The sequence below is a fragment of the Lolium perenne genome, chromosome 7, assembly GCF_019359855.2.
Source record: "Lolium perenne isolate Kyuss_39 chromosome 7, Kyuss_2.0, whole genome shotgun sequence".
Lineage (NCBI taxonomy): Eukaryota > Viridiplantae > Streptophyta > Magnoliopsida > Poales > Poaceae > Lolium > Lolium perenne.
The window spans coordinates 275,962,564-275,981,490 of record NC_067250.2 but is presented as its reverse complement, the minus strand read 5'-3'; the positions used below and the strand labels follow the sequence as shown (position 1 = coordinate 275,981,490).

The 18,927-nt window shown below is 44.8% G+C and overlaps 2 protein-coding genes across 3 annotated transcripts; both read right to left on the bottom strand.

Annotated features, from left to right (window-relative positions):
- Nucleotides 1-868: 868 nt before the first annotated feature.
- Nucleotides 869-2,328, bottom strand: LOC127317981 (uncharacterized). Its single transcript, XM_051348589.2, has one exon. The coding sequence runs from the start codon at nucleotides 2,326-2,328 to the stop codon at nucleotides 907-909; it is 1,422 nt and encodes a 473-aa protein (XP_051204549.1). The 3' UTR covers nucleotides 869-906.
- A 3,898-nt stretch (nucleotides 2,329-6,226) lies between these two features.
- Nucleotides 6,227-14,615, bottom strand: LOC139829781 (uncharacterized). 2 transcript variants are annotated; one of them, XM_051343148.2, is made up of 7 exons: nucleotides 14,360-14,615; nucleotides 11,637-14,279; nucleotides 11,076-11,513; nucleotides 9,983-10,150; nucleotides 9,561-9,896; nucleotides 9,392-9,474; nucleotides 6,227-7,607 (listed from the first exon to the last, which is right to left on the bottom strand). In XM_051343148.2, the coding sequence occupies exons 3-7, from the start codon at nucleotides 11,161-11,163 to the stop codon at nucleotides 6,549-6,551; spliced, it is 1,734 nt and encodes a 577-aa protein (XP_051199108.1). In that variant the 5' UTR covers nucleotides 11,164-11,513; nucleotides 11,637-14,279; nucleotides 14,360-14,615; the 3' UTR covers nucleotides 6,227-6,548. The 2 variants fall into 2 exon arrangements, with proteins under 2 accessions (XP_051199108.1, XP_051199110.1); XM_051343150.2 differs by having other exon boundaries at nucleotides 9,983-11,147; nucleotides 11,227-11,513; nucleotides 11,637-14,613.
- Between the last annotated feature and the right edge of the window lie 4,312 nt (nucleotides 14,616-18,927).

Here is an 18,927-nt window from a genome sequence, read left to right as displayed (position 1 = left end):
CATTTGTCATTGGCAAGTAAAAGATTGAACTTTTGATGAAATAGCAAACAATTGAATGTACATTTGTCATATTATGATTAGAAGAAAAATCGACTTATGACAAATTTAAAAAGTTGTACCATGTCCATGTGCCAAATAGACTCTCCCAAAAAAATGTTGTACTTTCCATTTGTATTGTTTCCTGCAAACATGATCTTTTATTCCCCCTTGTGTTGTCAGTATATCATGTATGTGAGCCTCGGGTAGTATGTAGAAGAGGTGGAATCCCGCTAAGTCCTACTACCTCCATCCCAAAATCTTAAGGTTTATATTATTTTCAGAAAATCAAACTATGCCAATTTTGACTTTTTACCGAAAATAATTTTCATGCAACATACAAATTCAATACTCCTCCGATTCATATTACTTGATATTAATATAGATGTATCTAGATAAATTTTAGTTGTAGATACATCTACTTTAGTGGCAAGTATTATTAGATAAAAAACGTTGGCCGACGGGGGAAGATCCCTCCCTTGGCTACGTTGTTTGGTAGGATGAGACTCTTACCGTGGATAGACGCTAGATTGATAACCCGGTTTAAAGTCAACCTCTCCTTGCGAAATGGCCGCGCGATGAGGATTTAAACCTGAGCGGGCTGGTTGTGCAATCGCTAGCCTTATCAATGAGAAATGATTTAGTTCTCTATTATTAGATAGACAATAAATATATTTTTCGTATGGTATCTATAAAATATCATATTTATTGATACATTTTTCTAAAAGTTTGATCAAACTTTACTTAGTTTAACTTATTTTCTAAATAGAAATCCTAGCTTTGGGAGGGAGATACTATAGGCAAGCATTTTATTTCAAATTATCTACGCTGCTACGCGCGGCCATCCTCTGCCAACATTCTTCAGACGGATTAATTCAGTCGGCGCACGCACGATGGGAAGACCCAGACCGGCGGCGGCCATTTCCAGAGCAGGTCGCGCGCCGCAGCCCGCGGCGGCGTGTAGCTGCCGTCCGCGAGGTCGAGCACGCCGACGTCCGGCGCCACCTCGCGGCACCTGTCGTGCGACCACGGACCGTCGTCGGTGAAGTACACGCAGTTGCCCTTCAGCTCGGACCGGCAGCATCCGTCCACGGCGACGCACAGCGACGTGTTCTTCCCCAGGAACAGCGCGCGCCCGGCCAGGACGCCGCCGTTCTTGCCGTCCACCGGAGCCCACCGGCCACCCTCCGTCGTCCACTGGAAGAGCTCGGCGTCGACGGTCGTGTACTCGACGCACTCCGGACGGGGCTCGCACCCGTACCGCGCGTGCGCCGCCTCCCTGAGCCGGTGCACCTGGAGCAGGCGCCCCGGCGAGAGCTCCACGAGGTACCTGCTGCACGTCCCCGACATGGAGCACGCGCGCCCCGAGCAGCAGCAGCACGCCGGCGCGACCGCCTCCCGTGTCGGCATCGTGGCGTCCACGTCCCATGCATCGACGCGCCCCGCGGAGTCCATCGCGTACACCACTTGCCGCCCGCCTGCGCCGCCCGCGGAGGAGCCGCGCACGGCGTCCACCCAGCGGCGCGAGGGCGTGTCGAGCAGAGTCCACCTCGTGTCCCCAGCTCGGGCGATGACGAGGCGGGACAGAGGCTGGCAGATGAGCATGACGGCGTAGGCGCCCCAAGAGCCGGTCTGCCCCTTCCGCGGTGCGGACACGAGTATGGCCTTCTCGTAGAGCTCGAACCGGAGCCTGTCCGGCGCGAAGGACTCTGGCGGGACGACCACGGCCGCGTCATCGTCGTCGTCTCCATTTTCATCCTCGTCAAAGCAGCACCGTATTGAGTAGCTCACGACCCGGCCGCCTGCGTCGCGGCTGGCGTGGACGAAGGGGAGCGTGTCGGGCGGCGGGAGTGCGACCTGCGCGCCGGTGAGCGGGTTGAGGAGGCAGAGCTCGGAGGCAGCGTCGGCGGTGACGAGCCACCCGTAGGGCGACGAGACGACGCAGAGGCGGTCGGAGACGGCCGGCGCCGGCTGCGGGATGTCGTACGTCCTGCTCTCGGACAGGCTCAGGAACCGCGCCTTCGAGAACGTGTCGCCGGCGCCGCGCCTCTGCCAACGTGCAGTCTGGTTGAACGGGAGCATCAGCCACGGGGACGGCACATCCACGGCCTGGACGCGCGCCGCGCTGGCGTCGGCTGCCGACCGCCACGCGGTGCAGACAGCGGGGAAACGGAGGCGGTCTGTCACGGGGAGGCGGACCAGAACGGACTCGAGGAGGTCGCTCGGCAGGTCCGACCAGCCCGGGCCTGGCCTCCTCCCGACGGCGCCGACGAGCTCTCTCATCGCCGCCATTGGCACAACACTTACTTCAGTTACTTCGCAAGCTGGGTCTCGATCGCACGAGGTGAGGAAGAGTGGGAAGCGATTGGGTTCTTGGGATCACGATGCGCGCGGCAAACTTATCAGCATCGGCCGCAGGTCAGAAACTGGCGGTCGCGGTTCTGGTTTGGCGGTTCGCAGTCGCACGGGAGAACGGCGAACGGAAATCAGTGCACGGCCGGCGGCGACGGCGCGGACACGGTGGGCGCTAGTGGTAAGGTCTCGCCGGGGCGGTCAGAGATTAGAATACTGTTTTTGCAGGAGGCTGTTTTATTTTTTTCAGAGCGTGCGACAAGGATGAGAAAGTGAGACGTCTGTGCATGCAGCTCGCCGATCACACACGATAAACTTCTTCTTTTTTCGAAACATATGCAGACGTAGACGTTCACACACGTACGCACATATACACATCTCTATAAACGTACGTACGCATACCTATCTTTGTGAGCATCTCGAGAGACTGCGTCCAAGAAATTTCATCCAACGGGTTTTTAGATTGACGAAGTCAATACAGGCGTCTCGCTGTCAACGGAAACCTCGCCTCCCACGGCAAAATGTTCCCCTTATAATGAGACACCAAAATGTCAAACCTGAGACCCAACCACAGGTTGGTTCTCCGCACACGATAAACAACTTCGAGACACAAATTTACCGCGATTTAAAATTTATTAGGGTAACATGTAGTTCAAGGAAAAACGTTTTCACCATAAATTCAGTCAAACAAAATGTAAGTTATGTCATTGGATTCATATTCGAAAGAGGTTTTGAATTATACATTTTTTTGTCACATATAATTTATATTTTGTTGATCAAATTTATAGCCAATTTTTTTTAATGCATATTACCCTACTAAACCAGAACCGAGGGAGTATTACCTTACCACTTGACAAATGGAGGCGCAATTGTTGAGGACTCCTCCCGGGTCGCTCTCGCGCGGGGCGACTCCGGAGGCACCCCCAAACCCTAGCAGAGCCGCCCCAGATCCCGGCCACCCCTGGCCGCTGCTACGGCGGTGGCGGTGCCTGGCCGCTGAAGGCGGAGGGCTTAGTGGGCGCCCCCGACACCTCTCCTGCGCGCGTTGAGGCGGCGGTTGTGGGGGTCGCATGGTGCGGCACGGCGACCCGTCGGCGGGTGCTCTGGCGCGGGCCCGGTGGGGCGAGGGTGCGGCGGAGGTCCCGGAGGCGTCGGCGCGGGATGGGGACGTCCGCTTCGGCTGCGGCCACGCGCGGCCGCGCGGGCTGCGAGGGCCTGGTGCGGGCTGGCCTGGGCCGAGGCGCCGCGGCGCGCTCTCCCGGTGGCGGGGTGGCCGCCAGGAAGGCTGGTGGGGAGGCAGGTCGCGGCGGCGGCGCCCGGGACGTGGGTCTCTGCCCGGCGTGCGCGGTGTCTCTACCGCCCGTGGTCCTGTTTCTGGTCGGGCCGGGGCACCAGCGGTGCTGGGCGGCTGCTCCGGGATCTCGACGGTGGCTCCTTTGCGGCGGTGGCGCTGCTGCCGCGTTGGAGGTGTGTTTTTAGCGGGGTCCGGGCTGGCGGCGATGCTCCGTCTTGCTGTCCGGACGCGCGAGGAGGTGAAGGTTTCGGTTGCTCCGGGCGAAAGCCTGATCGCGCGACGTCCGCGGATGTCACCATCCTCCTTGGGGGTGGTCGTGGAGCTCTCCGACCTTCGCGCCCTCGGGTTCACTTCTTCGGGTGAAAGCCTAGATCCTAAGGGATCGGACGACGGCGTCGTTTCTTCGTCGTTTCCCCTCTTGAGGGCGTCATCTTGAAGTTGATGATCCCCTTCGCGCACTCCGGTGGGCTGTACACACAAGGCATCTGGGTTGGCAGGAGGTCAACCGGAGATGCGGGTGTTCCGGGTGGAGGCTTGTGAGGCGACGACGATGGTGGTGGCCAAGGTGTGGTTGCGGCAAGGTCATGTTAGTCGGCTCCGTTCCGGCGTGTCCGGATGTCTTCGTGATGGTCTCCTCTTGCTGTGAAGTCGAAGCTGCCCTTGGGCGGTGTACGATGACCTTCGAGGGGCGGTCCGGTGAAGGTCCTATTCGGCGCTTGTCTTGGTCATCTCCTCTCCGAGGCTCGTCTTCAGAATCGGAGCTGCCGGTCTCTCCTCGAAGGGCCATCTGTTTGGCATAGGCCAACTTGAGCTTCTTGTGTAGTTTTTGTTGGTAGCCAGGATGGCTAGGTGTGTCCCTCGCGGGAGTGTGGGTGGTTGTGGGTGTGTCTTGACACTGTTGTGTTGTTGTTGGTTTTCGCCCGGTTTTCTCCTAAAAACCGGACACCTTCTGCTTAATGAATGGATAAGGCAAAGTTTTGCCTCCGTTTCAAAAAAAAAACAAATGGAGGCCCAGGTAGAGATAACCCTTTATTTTCAAAAAAAAAATGAAAACAAATTTATAGATTTCAATAAAATTTTAAAATACTTTGAATGTAATCAATGAGGTATCCTACAATCATACAAAATCTCAATACAAGATTTTTGTGTGTTTTAGGTTACACGAAAATGACAAAATTTGACATCATATATTGTTTTGAAATTTGCACTATACTCAGATCTACTTTTGTCATTTTTGTCTAGTCCAAAATGCAACGTATTTTGCATTAAGATTTTACGCGCTTGTAGCACACATAAATACATCGTTGAGTACTTCCAGGTTTTCTTCAGAAAATATAAAATATTTAAATGTGGTTGAATTTTCGAAATAAGAGCTCGGCCTCCATTTGTGGTTGGCCCTTTGGTTAGCATGGCCATCAAAAAAAAAAAACGCAAAAAGCAGATGTTTGGTTGTGCCGCACAAGAGATTGGGGATTTTTCTAAAACATTGGACCTTTTTGGAACGTCGTTGGTTATGATTGTAACAAAGAAAAATATTCATTACATTAGACGCGATGGAAAATTCCCCCTGCAAAAAAAGACAAATAGAATTTTGTCTAAACGTTGCTCCCAAATACGTAGAAGTTTTTCTTTGGTCAGCATGATTCTTGTAAAACAAATTAGATCGAGGTTGTGCCGCACACAAATTAGGCCTTTTCACAACATCATGGTTGTTGGTTCTTGATATGTATAAGTGGATTGCCTAGCCCTTTCCATCAATTCAAACTTTTGGTTACATTGGCTTGTGCATAAAGCTTAACATGATACCAGAGCCTAGGGTCTCAAGTTCGAGTTCTGGCTTTCGCAATATTTGCCCACCCCTATGTTCGCCGCGTATACGATCATTCATATGTATGCTATTCTTATTTCCACGTGTTGATCTTCTCTTCTCTTCTCCTGGTAACACGTGAGGAGGGGCGTTGATATGTATAAGTGGATTGTGGACTTTTAGTTGCGCCGGCTTGTGCATGAAGTTTGATAAGGGTCTCAAGCTCGAGTCCTGGCTTCGCAATATTTGCCCACCCCTATGTTCGCCGCGTATACGATCATTCATATGTATGCTATTCTTATTTCCACGTGTTGATCTTCTCTTCTCTTCTCCTGGTAACACGTGAGGAGGGGCGTTGATACGTATAAGTGGATTGCCTAGCCCTTTTCATCAGTTTGGACTTTTAGTTGCGTCGACTTGTGCATGAAGTTTGACAATAGTTATATCGTTACAAAAGGAAAATATTCATTACATTAGAGTCGATTAAATATTATTTTTCAAAATGCTGTCAAGTAAAGAAGATTTGAGGTAAAATTCTAAGGACTCCCAAAAAACCAATGTAATTCTTTTGAACCAAAGAGGCCCCACAATTGTGACGCGTTAGGCTTGATAAGTAATCCCAACCCAACAAAACGAAAAATATCATACAATTACTAAATTTTATCTACAAACTCTAGATAGATTATTTTATTTAACCCTTTGTTTAAACATAAATGAATGTAGAATGGGCGCTGTAGTGATGAACTGGGGAGGTTACTGCTCCTTCATTATTAGGAAAAAGAACTATAAGCAACACCTTCTAGAAAGAACTGACATACATACATAATTACGGGTCATAATGCATACAGAAGAGTAAACATTGGAAACAAAACAGCCAAATATGTTTAACCAGTGTCACGAAGCACTGGATATGTCTGCATACAACGACACATGTTTTGCCTGAGCTCAGTTATCTGCAGCTCTCTCTTATTTCATCCGGGGTTTTCTCACCAGTGACCATTATTACTAGTATTCATTAGTTCTTATACAACTTTCAGGTATTCAGTCACCTCTCCTGTCCTAGAACGGCATGCCATAGTCGTCACCTGAAAACTGAGGGCTCCAGGGCTGCACATCATCAATGCTAAAAGGGCTCCAGGGCTGCACATCATCAATGCTAAACTCAGGATCATACGCCAGAGTACCACCAGTGGCAGGTTCTTGAACAGCAGGCACATCATTTGTTTGAGCCACGGGAGCATCGTCGTCTATGTTCGTCGGCTGAAGCATCTGCTTCCAAGCATCGTCTACCTGGAGCTGAACGTCTGGTCCAATGCCCTCCTGCTCCTCTCCTTCCAGCTGGTTCATCAGAAATCTTTCCGCTTCTTTCCAGCTGCAGATTGAATCACACGCCATCTTCTCTGCAGTGGAGCTGGAACTGCCTGTACCATCAAGCAGGCCATTGATCCCTAGATCCACCAGACCATCAGCGACCATGGCTGCAGCGTGCACCCCATTCATGGTATTTCCGAGAGGAGCAACTGCGGGGCACACCTGGTTAATGATATCTTTCTGTAGATTAACCGCGGTGTGAACCTGGTTCATGGTGTTTTTCTGTTGCTGAAACAGGCTTGTTATCATGCTGTCCGGGCCAGAGCTCTCCGGGGGTACGCTTCCTGGTGCACCATAACCCGTTTCACCAGCAACAGTTCGTGATAAATATGCAATGCCTCCATATCCATCAACAGCTTTACTCTTCACAGGCAGCCATATCGGTTGGTACGTCAGTGAAATTCTTTTCGGCGGGCTTTCACCAAAGCACTGCAGGCTCTCCTCGTATTTATCCCACACGGATATGGAAGGGCGTTCAGAAACTGCAGCTGTGTGCACGTTAGTCTCTAAAACTTCTTCGGGTGAACGTTCCTCCACTTGTGCCCACGGATTTCCAGGGTACTTATCACAGGCAGCAGAGGCAACCTCATGTGTGATCTTCCTCTGTGTGCTCGTCAGATGATCAATGGGATCAGGAATGGCTTCCTTGTGAGATGATGTAATCAGGTCAGATAATATTTTCATGCTGGCATGTTTTTCAGATTCCTCCTCTTTTTGCTTTGCCTTCTGCTCTCGCAGCCGATGTTTCTATCACAATACAGAACAGAGAAATCAAGACCGGATCACACATCACAGTATAGAAATGTGAAACTAAAGAAGAAATTATGAATACCACTTCAGCACAACGATGCTGTAAGTTAAATGAAACTTAATACTTGTTGACTACATAGCTATGACATTACATATACGACCCCAGTTTAATATTACAGTCACAATAATAAGCCCCAATTTAACCAGCGAAGCAGAAAAGTCGAATAAAGTGGTACACTGTTCAAGAAATTCCCAGAAACATGATATATTAGTCCCCCGAATCGGTAAACCAGGCTACAATAGTGTTTGGATAGTCTGATTATTTAGGAATTAAGACAACTAGTTAACAAGCAAAGACATATGGTTTCCATTGTGAATGTTTCTGTAAGAAACTCTACTCCTGAAGCTGCATGTGTTAAAAACTGGAAACCTGATCTAGGAAAACAAACAAACTTAATCTCCATGGCATGCAGAGGACGCGCTCATGAGACATCTATGTACATGTGTTTAATATGGAAACTAACAGAACAACAAGGGAGACACGGCAGAGCATCAGTGTGTAAACATTATTTCCTTCCAAGTTGCAAGTTTGTCGTCAACTGTTTGAACTTTCACAGGGGTGTGAATTAGAAGGTCCAATATTATATACAGTTTTATGTAGATCAGCTCTTAGTAGTATAGATTAGGAAACCTGTTGCCACAGAGAATGGCATATTGATTAAACAACGCAGCATATATAGTAACACAAAATAAACAGCAGAGAAGGGAAATGTTCTATTTTCCCACTAAGATCGAACTAATAATAGAAAATTGACTACTATGTTTTGTCGCTATTCCATTACGTGCCTTTCTTTCTTTGCTTATTCCTTTTGCCCAATCATTGTCTATTAATGTGCGCATGATTGGTAAAAGGACTATTCTGCAGTAACATCAATTTATTCGGTCAGTCCGCATCTGTATCGGCCTCTGTATGTCATTTACCATGGCCAAAAAATCTTGTTGGATCAGAAACCCGAATCCGAGCCAGATTCTGAGACCGTGTGTTTGTCCGAGCAGGACTGCTGCTGGTACTTAACGTGTAAAATATAGACCAGTGACAAGGTGCGCGAGCGGTGGCATATAGCTGCAACTTCGTGAGTCGTGTAATGATGACTGGCAGGAGCAAATCTCTTGAAAATAGCTGGTTCTGCTAGATTAGTTACCCAAGTCACAACCATTATGTTGGTTAATCAAATGTATATGTATAGATAAATTTAAGTAGGTAGTAGCTTCCATCCAAACCAAATATTCATGCAGGGGGCATCAGGTTAGCATTGGCAATCTATGCTCATTGGGCACGGAAGGGGGAGACAAATGGCAATGCCACCGAACTTCAAGGCTATGGCAGCAACAAGTACTTACGTATGCAGTGGGCAGCGAGTATATGGATGCTATTGGGAAGAAACTAAGACTATACAGGCAGTCAAAAAGCTTTGGCCTAGCATATACTCACAGAAATGGTCAACATTGCAATAGCAGAATGACAATATCATATTAGTTACTTCCAAAAGTTACAGCTTCCTTAGGGAAACTGCATATGATGAAAGAAAAAATGAAGGATCAAATGCCAAAAGTTTAACCAGCAAAAACTAACTAGCATGCGCAACAGCGCAAGTGCACAGATTGTCACCTTCTACTACTCATGATCATCTAATTAACAAACCAAAAATAACAAAAATATAAGTACTGCCTACTGAAGTACTGCATACCGCAGTTGTAAATATAGTAAATCAAACACCCACCTGGAGATGGCTTGCTATGTGCTCCAAGGTCAAATTCAAATTCTCGACATTCATGTGCCCACGAATATTTCTAGGCGTAGCAACTGTTAGCCAAAGAAACACAAAAAGGTCATGTTTAGTTGTTAAACATAACAAATTACTGATTTATGCCAAGTGAAGATAGCCTTACACTCCCCAAGCACTTCAACAGCCCGCAAGAACCTTTCATGGAGGTGACTGGTCCATGTGAAACGACACAGCTTCTTTGAGCTATGTGCTTTGAACACATAAGGTTCTTCACCCTCAGTTTCAGACCTGTGATTTTTAGCAGATGAGGAATCCTTTCTACCTTGGGTTTTCTTTGGAATGCTTGATCCCTCAGGTAGCACCCTTCTAGATTTGTGTTGCAGTGCTTTGTGCATCAGAATGTTGAGGGTTTCAGTGTCAAATGGCTTAAGCACATTGAAGCATGATCCTAGGGTCATACGTTCAGAGACTGCCTCTACATCATCATAACCACACATTGCTGCAGCCAAGGAACAATACCCTTAGATTAATGAATTTTGATGGCAGAAATTTTCTTAAAACAATGCAACTCTGAATTTAACTTACTGACGAAAGGCACTCCGAGTGCATCCAGGATGTGGTGAAACACAGCCAAAGTTTCATTCGCTGTATTGGCAGTATGAACTTCCACTACCACCAAATCAAGCTCCTCACCTTTAATAACCCCCCTTTCGAGGGAATCGAGGGCTTCTTCTACTGTTTGGAAGCACAGGACTATGGAATAGTGGAGTTAGACTCAAATCTTCGGAGAGTAAAAAAGTAAAAAACCATGTTAGCATGATCAAATATTGCTACATTATTACTATCCTAACCTCCACTTGTACTATTACAGTAAGTGAGTATCTTCTAAGGACTAATATAGCTACTTGATATCTCGGCATATGCTTTTCTCATTTCACCTCATATTCCAACACTTGGACGGGCGATCAGTTTACCACTCTAGCAGTTATATGCTGCCATTGTGTTTAAACCATATAAAGCTCATTCAATATATTCTGCACATACATGTAAGATAATCTAATGGAGTTTCCAAGGGTAACACAGTAACACTATATACTATATGGAACTGCATCTGCTTCCTTTAAAAATGTCATATACCAACGGAAATGCTCCACATACGATGATGGTTGTACATGATCCATATGTGATTTAGAGGACAGATTTGCTACCATGTGGGCCATAGCTCGCTGAGCCCTGCGTGATGAGAAACGCTCTATATCCATTGCTTGCAAGCCAGACAACCACTAGTTACTGGTCGAGATCAAGATGGACCGACATAAAGTTCCCACTGGGTGACCATACACCCCAACCTCCCGCCAAACAGCTGTACACCCTAACTTCCCATCAAACAGCCGTACACAGGAAGTACAAAAATATGAAATGTCCAAAATTAAATCAGATGTGCCTGTGCGGATAGAAGACATCTATACCAGATGGGGTCCAAAAATATGGTATTGTAATCATTCACCAACCATACCAGATCCAAATGATATTTTTCTAAAATACACGAAAGCTTTTTTGCTTGTCTTTGTATTAGATCCAAACCTATTATCTTTCATTCTCCCTTTAAAAACACCTTTTTTTACATGGAATGGGAAAAGAATACAGAATGGAGATGCTTAGGAATTGAAATGCGCACCTTTGAAGTTGAATTTGACAAGCGTATTGGAGATGTTCAACAGGGATACCGGATCATGATCCAGAACTAAAACTGAATTTTTTTCCATTGCAGGTCAGTGTGGCCCTATGGGAAGCAGAGGAGGCTACAATGTTTACGATGGATCTAATACCTTCTTTTGGAGTGAGACCTTCACCGAGGGCAAAACATAGTTATATAGCAAATAAAGTTATAAGAAGACAAGAATTTAAGGAGTAGTGTCCATCCTTATTCAAAGTTGACTTGTATTTCGAAGTTGAAAGTGGAAGTTGAACAAGATATACTGTTTTGGCAGTACATGTGAACCTCATCATTATTTTGTCCTAGTGTGCTTCAGTTTCCAATGTAAAGAACATGTAAGGACGTGAACCTCTCTCTGACCATAATGGCTTTTTTGCACACCCTTTGTTGTGACTCGACCTGCATGACAAAAAAAAACTTTCACAGGCAGTATACACCCTATGGCTAACCCAAATGGGTTAACACTCCAGTAATAACCATTTTAATGTGCACTGACATTTAGCAAAAGAGTAGTATGCCAACCTAAGTTTTCCAAGGTCCTCGATACTTCCGCATGTTGCTGTGTCGGTATCGGATTCCGTACCTGATTCGGATACTTGTTGTACTGAAATAGCTTCCACTTAAAATAGTTACGAAAAAAATTATGATAAGCTTTTGGGCTCCAATACCATAGGCAAAAAAAAGGCCCACTAACAAATCCATCATCTGATACAGACTAAGACCAACCATAGTTCTCCTTTGCCACACAGGCAAACATAATGATACCTAAACAAAGCAAACAGGCCATTAACCTACTAATTGGCAAACATATTGATACTTTAGTTACAACTTACAACCATTAGAACTCACTACTCCTAGAGGGTCTCAACTTTGGAATGTCAAAACATACCAATGGTATCAGTGAAGTAATGTGCTGTTTTAAGATAATTCCTCAGGCAAAAGTCTGAAAGGTAAATAAGGCAATCCTTGGCCAGCTACATCACTTACAACCTGCAACAGTTTTACAGGTTTGCAGCATGCTGTCATGCATAACAAGAAATCTGGTACTAGGAGTCATTCTGTGCACAGGTGTCATGGGGATATCTCACATAATCAATGCACGATGGTGAATTTGAGCTTGCGATGGTACATGACACATGGCTGGCAATGTTGCAAACTTTCACTCATACATGCATGCAAGAGCACTAATTGTCACCTTGTACAAATAATTTGACAACAGACAAAAAAAACTTATCTTCAAAAAAAAAAGACAAAAAACACTTGCGCTCGCCGCAATGGCATCACCATTTTAATGTTGCAACAGCCACTCACTCTAACCCCAATTGCATCACCATATCTGCTCGTATTTTAGGCATCAAATATCTATATATGGATATATCCTCACGAAAATGTACCAAGAAAACTAATGTAACATGCTGTTGTTTCGATAAAAAAGAATAATACTAATTACTTGAAAAGGAAGATATACACATGCTATTAATTATTGATCACTTCCAGAAACAGTGGCTGAGCAATAATTTAACCAAGCTTGGGGTCATTGCAGTCTAGGATTGGGAGTGTGAAACTGAGGAAGAAAAACCCAGGGCCAAGCTTAAAACTCTGAGAAAAAATCTCCACTCCTCAGGCGGCCACCCTGGGTTCCCGGGCTTATCTCCACCCTTATCCAGAATGATATATGCCATGGCCAGTGTGGTGCATATGTGTTTTTTGATGGAATTAATTAGCATATCTCTCTTCTGAACTAGCATATGTGTTCTTGGAACTGAGAATATTTTAAACACATGTGTGTACTTCAATGATAAATTCATGATAAACTTCTCCTTAATTTCTCTCTATACAAGAATAACATACAAAAAAATACTATTTTCTCATCAATGAAAATATTGAACTATTAGGTGAATAGGTGATTACTGCATATATATGCAGTGTAACGTAAGTCAAATGACACATGGAAGTGTTCCCTCTCAGTGGCATGCATTATGCACATACCAGGGATATGATACAGCCTTACCACCCATAGTTGTTGTATTGTATGTAATGTCAACAAAAAAGAGGTACGCAGTAAACCTGAATTATCCTTGTTTCTCGCCATGGTTGAACGAATAGATATATCTCAGGTTTTTACGACACAAAAGACCACGGAATATATTTTCATTGCTTGCAAATATGCATGTCTTCCTCTTCTGACCAGTACAATACTAATACTATCCACCTGGCATTTTGGAGAATTTTCGGAACTAAAATCTCACTATGTTTACCAATTAATATGTCAGTGGGTAACTAAGATATTGATCTCATGAGGATGCTGAAGGGGAAAAAACTAAAAGGTTATTTATTTGTTCAATAATGGTTGTAGCCAAAGTTTGAATCAGTATCGAAATCACAAGACATAGTGAGTGACCTACATCTCCGCTGAATGCCCACTACCAAGTAATTGAGAGCATACACTGCATACAGCCCGCAGCCTTTTATGTTAGTTTCACATAAACGAAAGTTTGAACTTCGTTCCAGAAGTTAGAGAAGGGAAAATATTGTTTATTTTTAAATTTTATACATATATATATATATAGTATCTGAGATGCTTGGATGATCAAAGGCCAATAAACAGAGTGCAAAAACATGTTTACAGGGCCACATAACAGGCCATATGCTACTGACAGGAGTTCTCCCCCGTGAAAAAAAAAACTTTACAAGGTTTCATGGTCCATTTAAGTGAATAGTAATTGTTTACAAGGCCAGTTTTGAGTTTGCAAGTTTAACAGCCCATCTGTAAATCACTGAATTAGAAAACTGTAATCAAAATTGGCGTGTAGCGATGCATGCTGAATGGCTTCCCTATAGATATGCTATGGCATGGTGGAAGAAAACTGGAAGTGCATGAACATATACAAGCTGTCAATCTTCTGATTTACAAACGCACTTGCTAATTCATAGTTCCCGGATCTCACTGGTTCACATTACAATGCACGGTTCGATACACAAAAAGGGGCAGGTTGATTCAGATATCTGAACCCCGCCGGAGAATCCCCGAAGGAAAAGATCCCGGAAGGCAATGCCCTTCAAATCAAAACCTATATATGGGTTAATGGAGGCCAGATTTTCTTTCGAACAATCGAATAGCTAGCAGGTAGCAAGCAGTCGAGCGCGCCCAACACGAATCGGAATCTGGAAAAGGCCACATGCTAGCATCAAATTCGCTAATAAGCAACAATCAAAGTATACACGAACTAAAAGATTTAACCAACAGTAGGGCACGTAGACGCTCCCGGCGCAGAGCATACGCCTGTGACCCGACGACCGACGGTGCGAGAGATGGGAGAGTAAAGGCAACCGCCCAGGACGCCGGCGCCGCCGGTGCTTGTATCGGGTACCGCGAGGCGTAGGAGGATACGTTGCGCCTCCCGGAAATATAGCCGACCTTGGGACCCCTCTTCTCCCTCTCTCTCTCTCTCTCTCGCCGGCGGTCGCCATGCGCCGCCCGCGAGCTCACACACAGGGGACTTCAGACGAAAAGCCCTCGCGAATGGGCTTTGTTTCTCATGGGCTCCAAATGCTCCAAATAAAGTGGGCTGCATAAGGCTTTAAAGCGAACGGCCCTTTCCTGTGAGACGGATCAAACCTGAACGTGTAAATTTGGCCCATCTGCAGTGGCCTGTGGCTTTCGGTTTCATCAGCTCCTTATCATCCTACAGTTTAAAAAAAAAGCTCCTTACTATCCTAGCCTAAAAAGGGTATTCTAACAAAACTAGTTGAATGCCCGTGCTTCGCCACGGCCCATATCTCCATTCTGAATAAGGGTTATATTTTTTTTCTGAAAATTTAAGCTTAGTAAACCTGGTCCGAACTTTTAAGAAAATGTACCAACCACTATATTTTTTTTATATATATATAATATAGAAATATATTTCATGATGTATCTAATGACATTGATTTTGTGTCGTACATGTTAATTATATTTTGTAAAAATCTTGGTCAAAGTTTACAAGTTTGACTTTTAAAGAATAATATAAGGCTTATTCATTAAAATGGAGTTAGTATAATAATTGTAAAAGTACACTTGTATGTACCATTAAGCCACAAAATATTCGAAAAACTCATAAGGTCCCACCTCGTTTGGAGTTATGGATCTTAGGGCATCTCCAACGGGGCGACGCATATTTATGTCCGTTTGCGTCGGGCACGGACAGAAAAAACGTCCGCATGTCCGCATGCGTCTGCTCCTTCTCCAGCGGGTAGGAGAGAGGGGGCTGCATGCAGACCAAACGGACGCAAACGGACGCGCGGACGTGTCTGCACAGACGCATTCCTAGCGCATATTTGGTCCATGTTTGCGTCAGGACGGGCTGCGGACGTTTTGCGCCTAGCTGCTGGAGCGCGTTTTTTGTCCGCGCACGTCCGTTTGCGTCGCCCCATTGGAAATGCCCTTATGTCACTTTACTACTCCCTCCAGTTCAAAATAATTGTCTAAAAATAGATGTATGTTGAACCAGATGGAGTATTATACAGAAAGGCTGGACAAGATCTATTCTCTATATATTCTCCTACCCCCACCAAAATAGAGAACATACATGATAAGCCAACGGTGAATGCAACTCAGTGAATTTTACCAGGTGATAGGTTTGTGTGCCTAAAACCACCTTCTCATCGGCAATTTGAAAACAATGTTTCTGCTCCTTGAATGCTTCATCAGTAAATTGAAGTTTTGCTGGCTCATATGTAATACTTCCAGATTCAAATCCATGCTTAATGTCCTCTATTTCTTGTTGACATTGTTGCTCGTTTTCTAGTTGCACGCCTAATTAGAAGGACAAGCTTAATTCGTTTTTCAGGGAGAGGGGACATGAAGTTGAAGAACTTTAGTTCAACAAAGATTGCATGGTCATTAAATCAGACGAATAAGTGTTTCGATCATCATATTTACAAGCGGATAAACAACGGAACCAACCACAAAGGAATTCAACAATCTCCACTCATTATATTGTAGTAGTATGAGTTACATGGCTATGATATCAGCGATCTGAGGGAGAGAATAGAGGCATGAAAAGTAGATAATAAATTGCCTTGCAAAACTATACAAAGAAACGATCAACCCATTGCAACACCCTTTTCCTCTTTTTTTGACACAGTTTCTTTATGACAAAGAACACCCGTTTCCTCTTATTTCGAAGAGTGAACTGGAAAGATCAACGCATTGCAATACCCTTTTCCTCTTATTTGGTATAGTGAGCTGGATGAACATGCCCTCATCTTCCCCATGTTAACTGCATGCAGGATATACTATTCACATGACCAAGTAGCTTAAACAGCTGTTTGTACTCTAGTGAACATTAATATGCAATTTTTATAATTACCTAAGTAGTTCCAAAAAAAGCTGGACAGTTCAGCCATTGCTGATCTCTAGCAACCAATTGTCAGGTTATAAATGCAAAACTAATCATATCTATGATGAAAATATAATGCATGAGATTATGTGCACTTTTGAACTCACATATGAGACATCTTTGATACGAATCATAGCTTTGCTCCTTCTATCTGAAGATTAAGAATATCATTGAGTGGTTATCAACCTTGATTTTTTCTTCAGATAAAAAAGTGAGCGACAACCTCAAGATAAATGCAGTCAATCATGTTGCAGATATCACCATAGAAAAATAGATTTGAGTCTTGAAATAGATGCTTATCATTTAGGACTGGTAAAATTCTAAAATACAAGGGAAACCACCTAATCAGTGCAACAACTTATCAATTTGGCAATTCTATGTGTGAAGACTCTGACATGTGAATTTATAAGCACAAAGTCGAACATGTAGATCTATACAGCTAATGAAGGAAACATAAAGCATAGCACAAGATGCTAACCTGTAATGCAAAGAGATACAATAAATTCCTTCGTTTGTTGGACAAATTTCTTCTTAAATGCAGGTCATTGGCTATCTCCAAAGTAAGGGGCCTGATTTCTGAAGGCCCTTGTCATCCAAAAGCCTGCTTCTGATTAATGATTGATTTAAATAACTTCTTGAACTCAATCTATTGTTATAGATTAAGGCTGCAACATGTATGACTAAATATCAATCATGCTATGCAACATGCAGACCATCACTGGGTACCATATGCCTGTGAGTGGGATGGAAATCCTTCCGTGCCTTTGTATTGTCATGCCTCGGTCCAGCAGAGTAAAAAACCATTGTTTAGAGTGGAAATCCAATTCAATAGTGGTCAAGCAATATTACAGCCCAGCTTCAAATGCTACTTACGTTTCAAGAGAAAAATACCTAATGGATTTTGCTTGTTTAGAACATTTTGAAGCGACATACGAGAATAATGAAGAGCATATATTCCCTCCTCCCTGCACAAGATGAATGTGCTAATGAGTACATGCTCAACTAAAAATAATTAAATAATGTTCCTCAAACAACAAATCCAAGAGCTAATTACTTTGCTGGATTTGAAAAATATATGCTTCAGCTTCCAAGTTCTATACTGGAGCAATGGACCACACAAGTAACCAGAAATTTAGCTGCCAATATACAAATACGATCTTGAGTCATCAGAAGCGAAACATGAACTTATTATGCAAGGGTGTCTAATGCTGGCAAAGGGAGGTGCGATACCTGCAATTAGCCAGAATTATTATACAAAGCCAAAACATCAAACACCTTGAAGGCGCTGAACCATGTGTGATCAAATTTCAGTGGCAGCATGCCAATAGTCTTCGCGGGTGCAGCGACAGGTGACTCGCTGTCTTTGCTGGAGGCAGCAGGTGGCGGCATCGTCTTTGCGGGCGCGGCGACAGTTGGCGTCGTCGTCTTTGCGGGTGCGGCGACAGTTGGCGGCGTGGTCTCCACGGACATGACAAGAGAAATAGATAGTGAGAACTTGAAGTAGCTCGTCACTTAAAGGCCACAATTGCTAGTCCTCTTTCATTTCTCTTATACCAGAGATAATTAAAAAATACAAAATGCCTATAAAAATTAAGAGATCTCTTGATAGGTAGAATGTTGTCCAATCAATATTAGAGAAACAATACAGATGTTTCATCATAGATTGATTGTGTTGCACCATGATGAATAGAATTGATCATCCTAGATGGAAACAAACAGAAGCCATGGTCAATACCTTTCATATCAAGAACCACATAAGGTACTTCCTTGTGACTGGTATAGAATCTACAATTATCTAGGCCAACCTGGTTATAATCTTAAATTCCTGCGAAAATACAGCACATCAGGAGAAAGGAACATCAGGAGAAAGGAGAAATCACAGTAGCATTGACCAAGATCTTGGCAATCATGAGTGAATATAACGCAAAGAACACAGAGTATCCTCGTCCTATGTTCTTCATTCTTCTTCAGGATCATTCCAGTATAGCATAGGGACGGCATGTGAGCTACAATGGAGAAGGCGATCCAGAAATTAAAAGGACAACCATTAAGGTGCCTTGACAAATTGCAGTAGTGGGATGGATAGGATGGACATGAAGATTACTGGGGTTCTTGGAGCGGTGTCGCGAGGGGCAGTAGTGCCTGTGACTCCGTTAGCGCCGCCGGCTAGCGAGGACGGTGGGCGGCGACGGATCCCACCTTGAATCGACGGGTTCGGCTGCGTATCTGGCGGGGGTGTTCCCGCGATTTGCAGGCTCCCGTGGCGGTGGAAGTGCAGGGATCCCGTGGCAGCGCAAGTGAAGGATCCCATGGCGGGGCTTCAGGCTCCCGTGGCGACGACCGTACAGGGGAAGGTGCGGGGTGAAGGACGGCGGCGCGATGGCGACGGTTGGGGAATAAATCCAAAAAGGTGCTACGGGGTAGCTATTCCA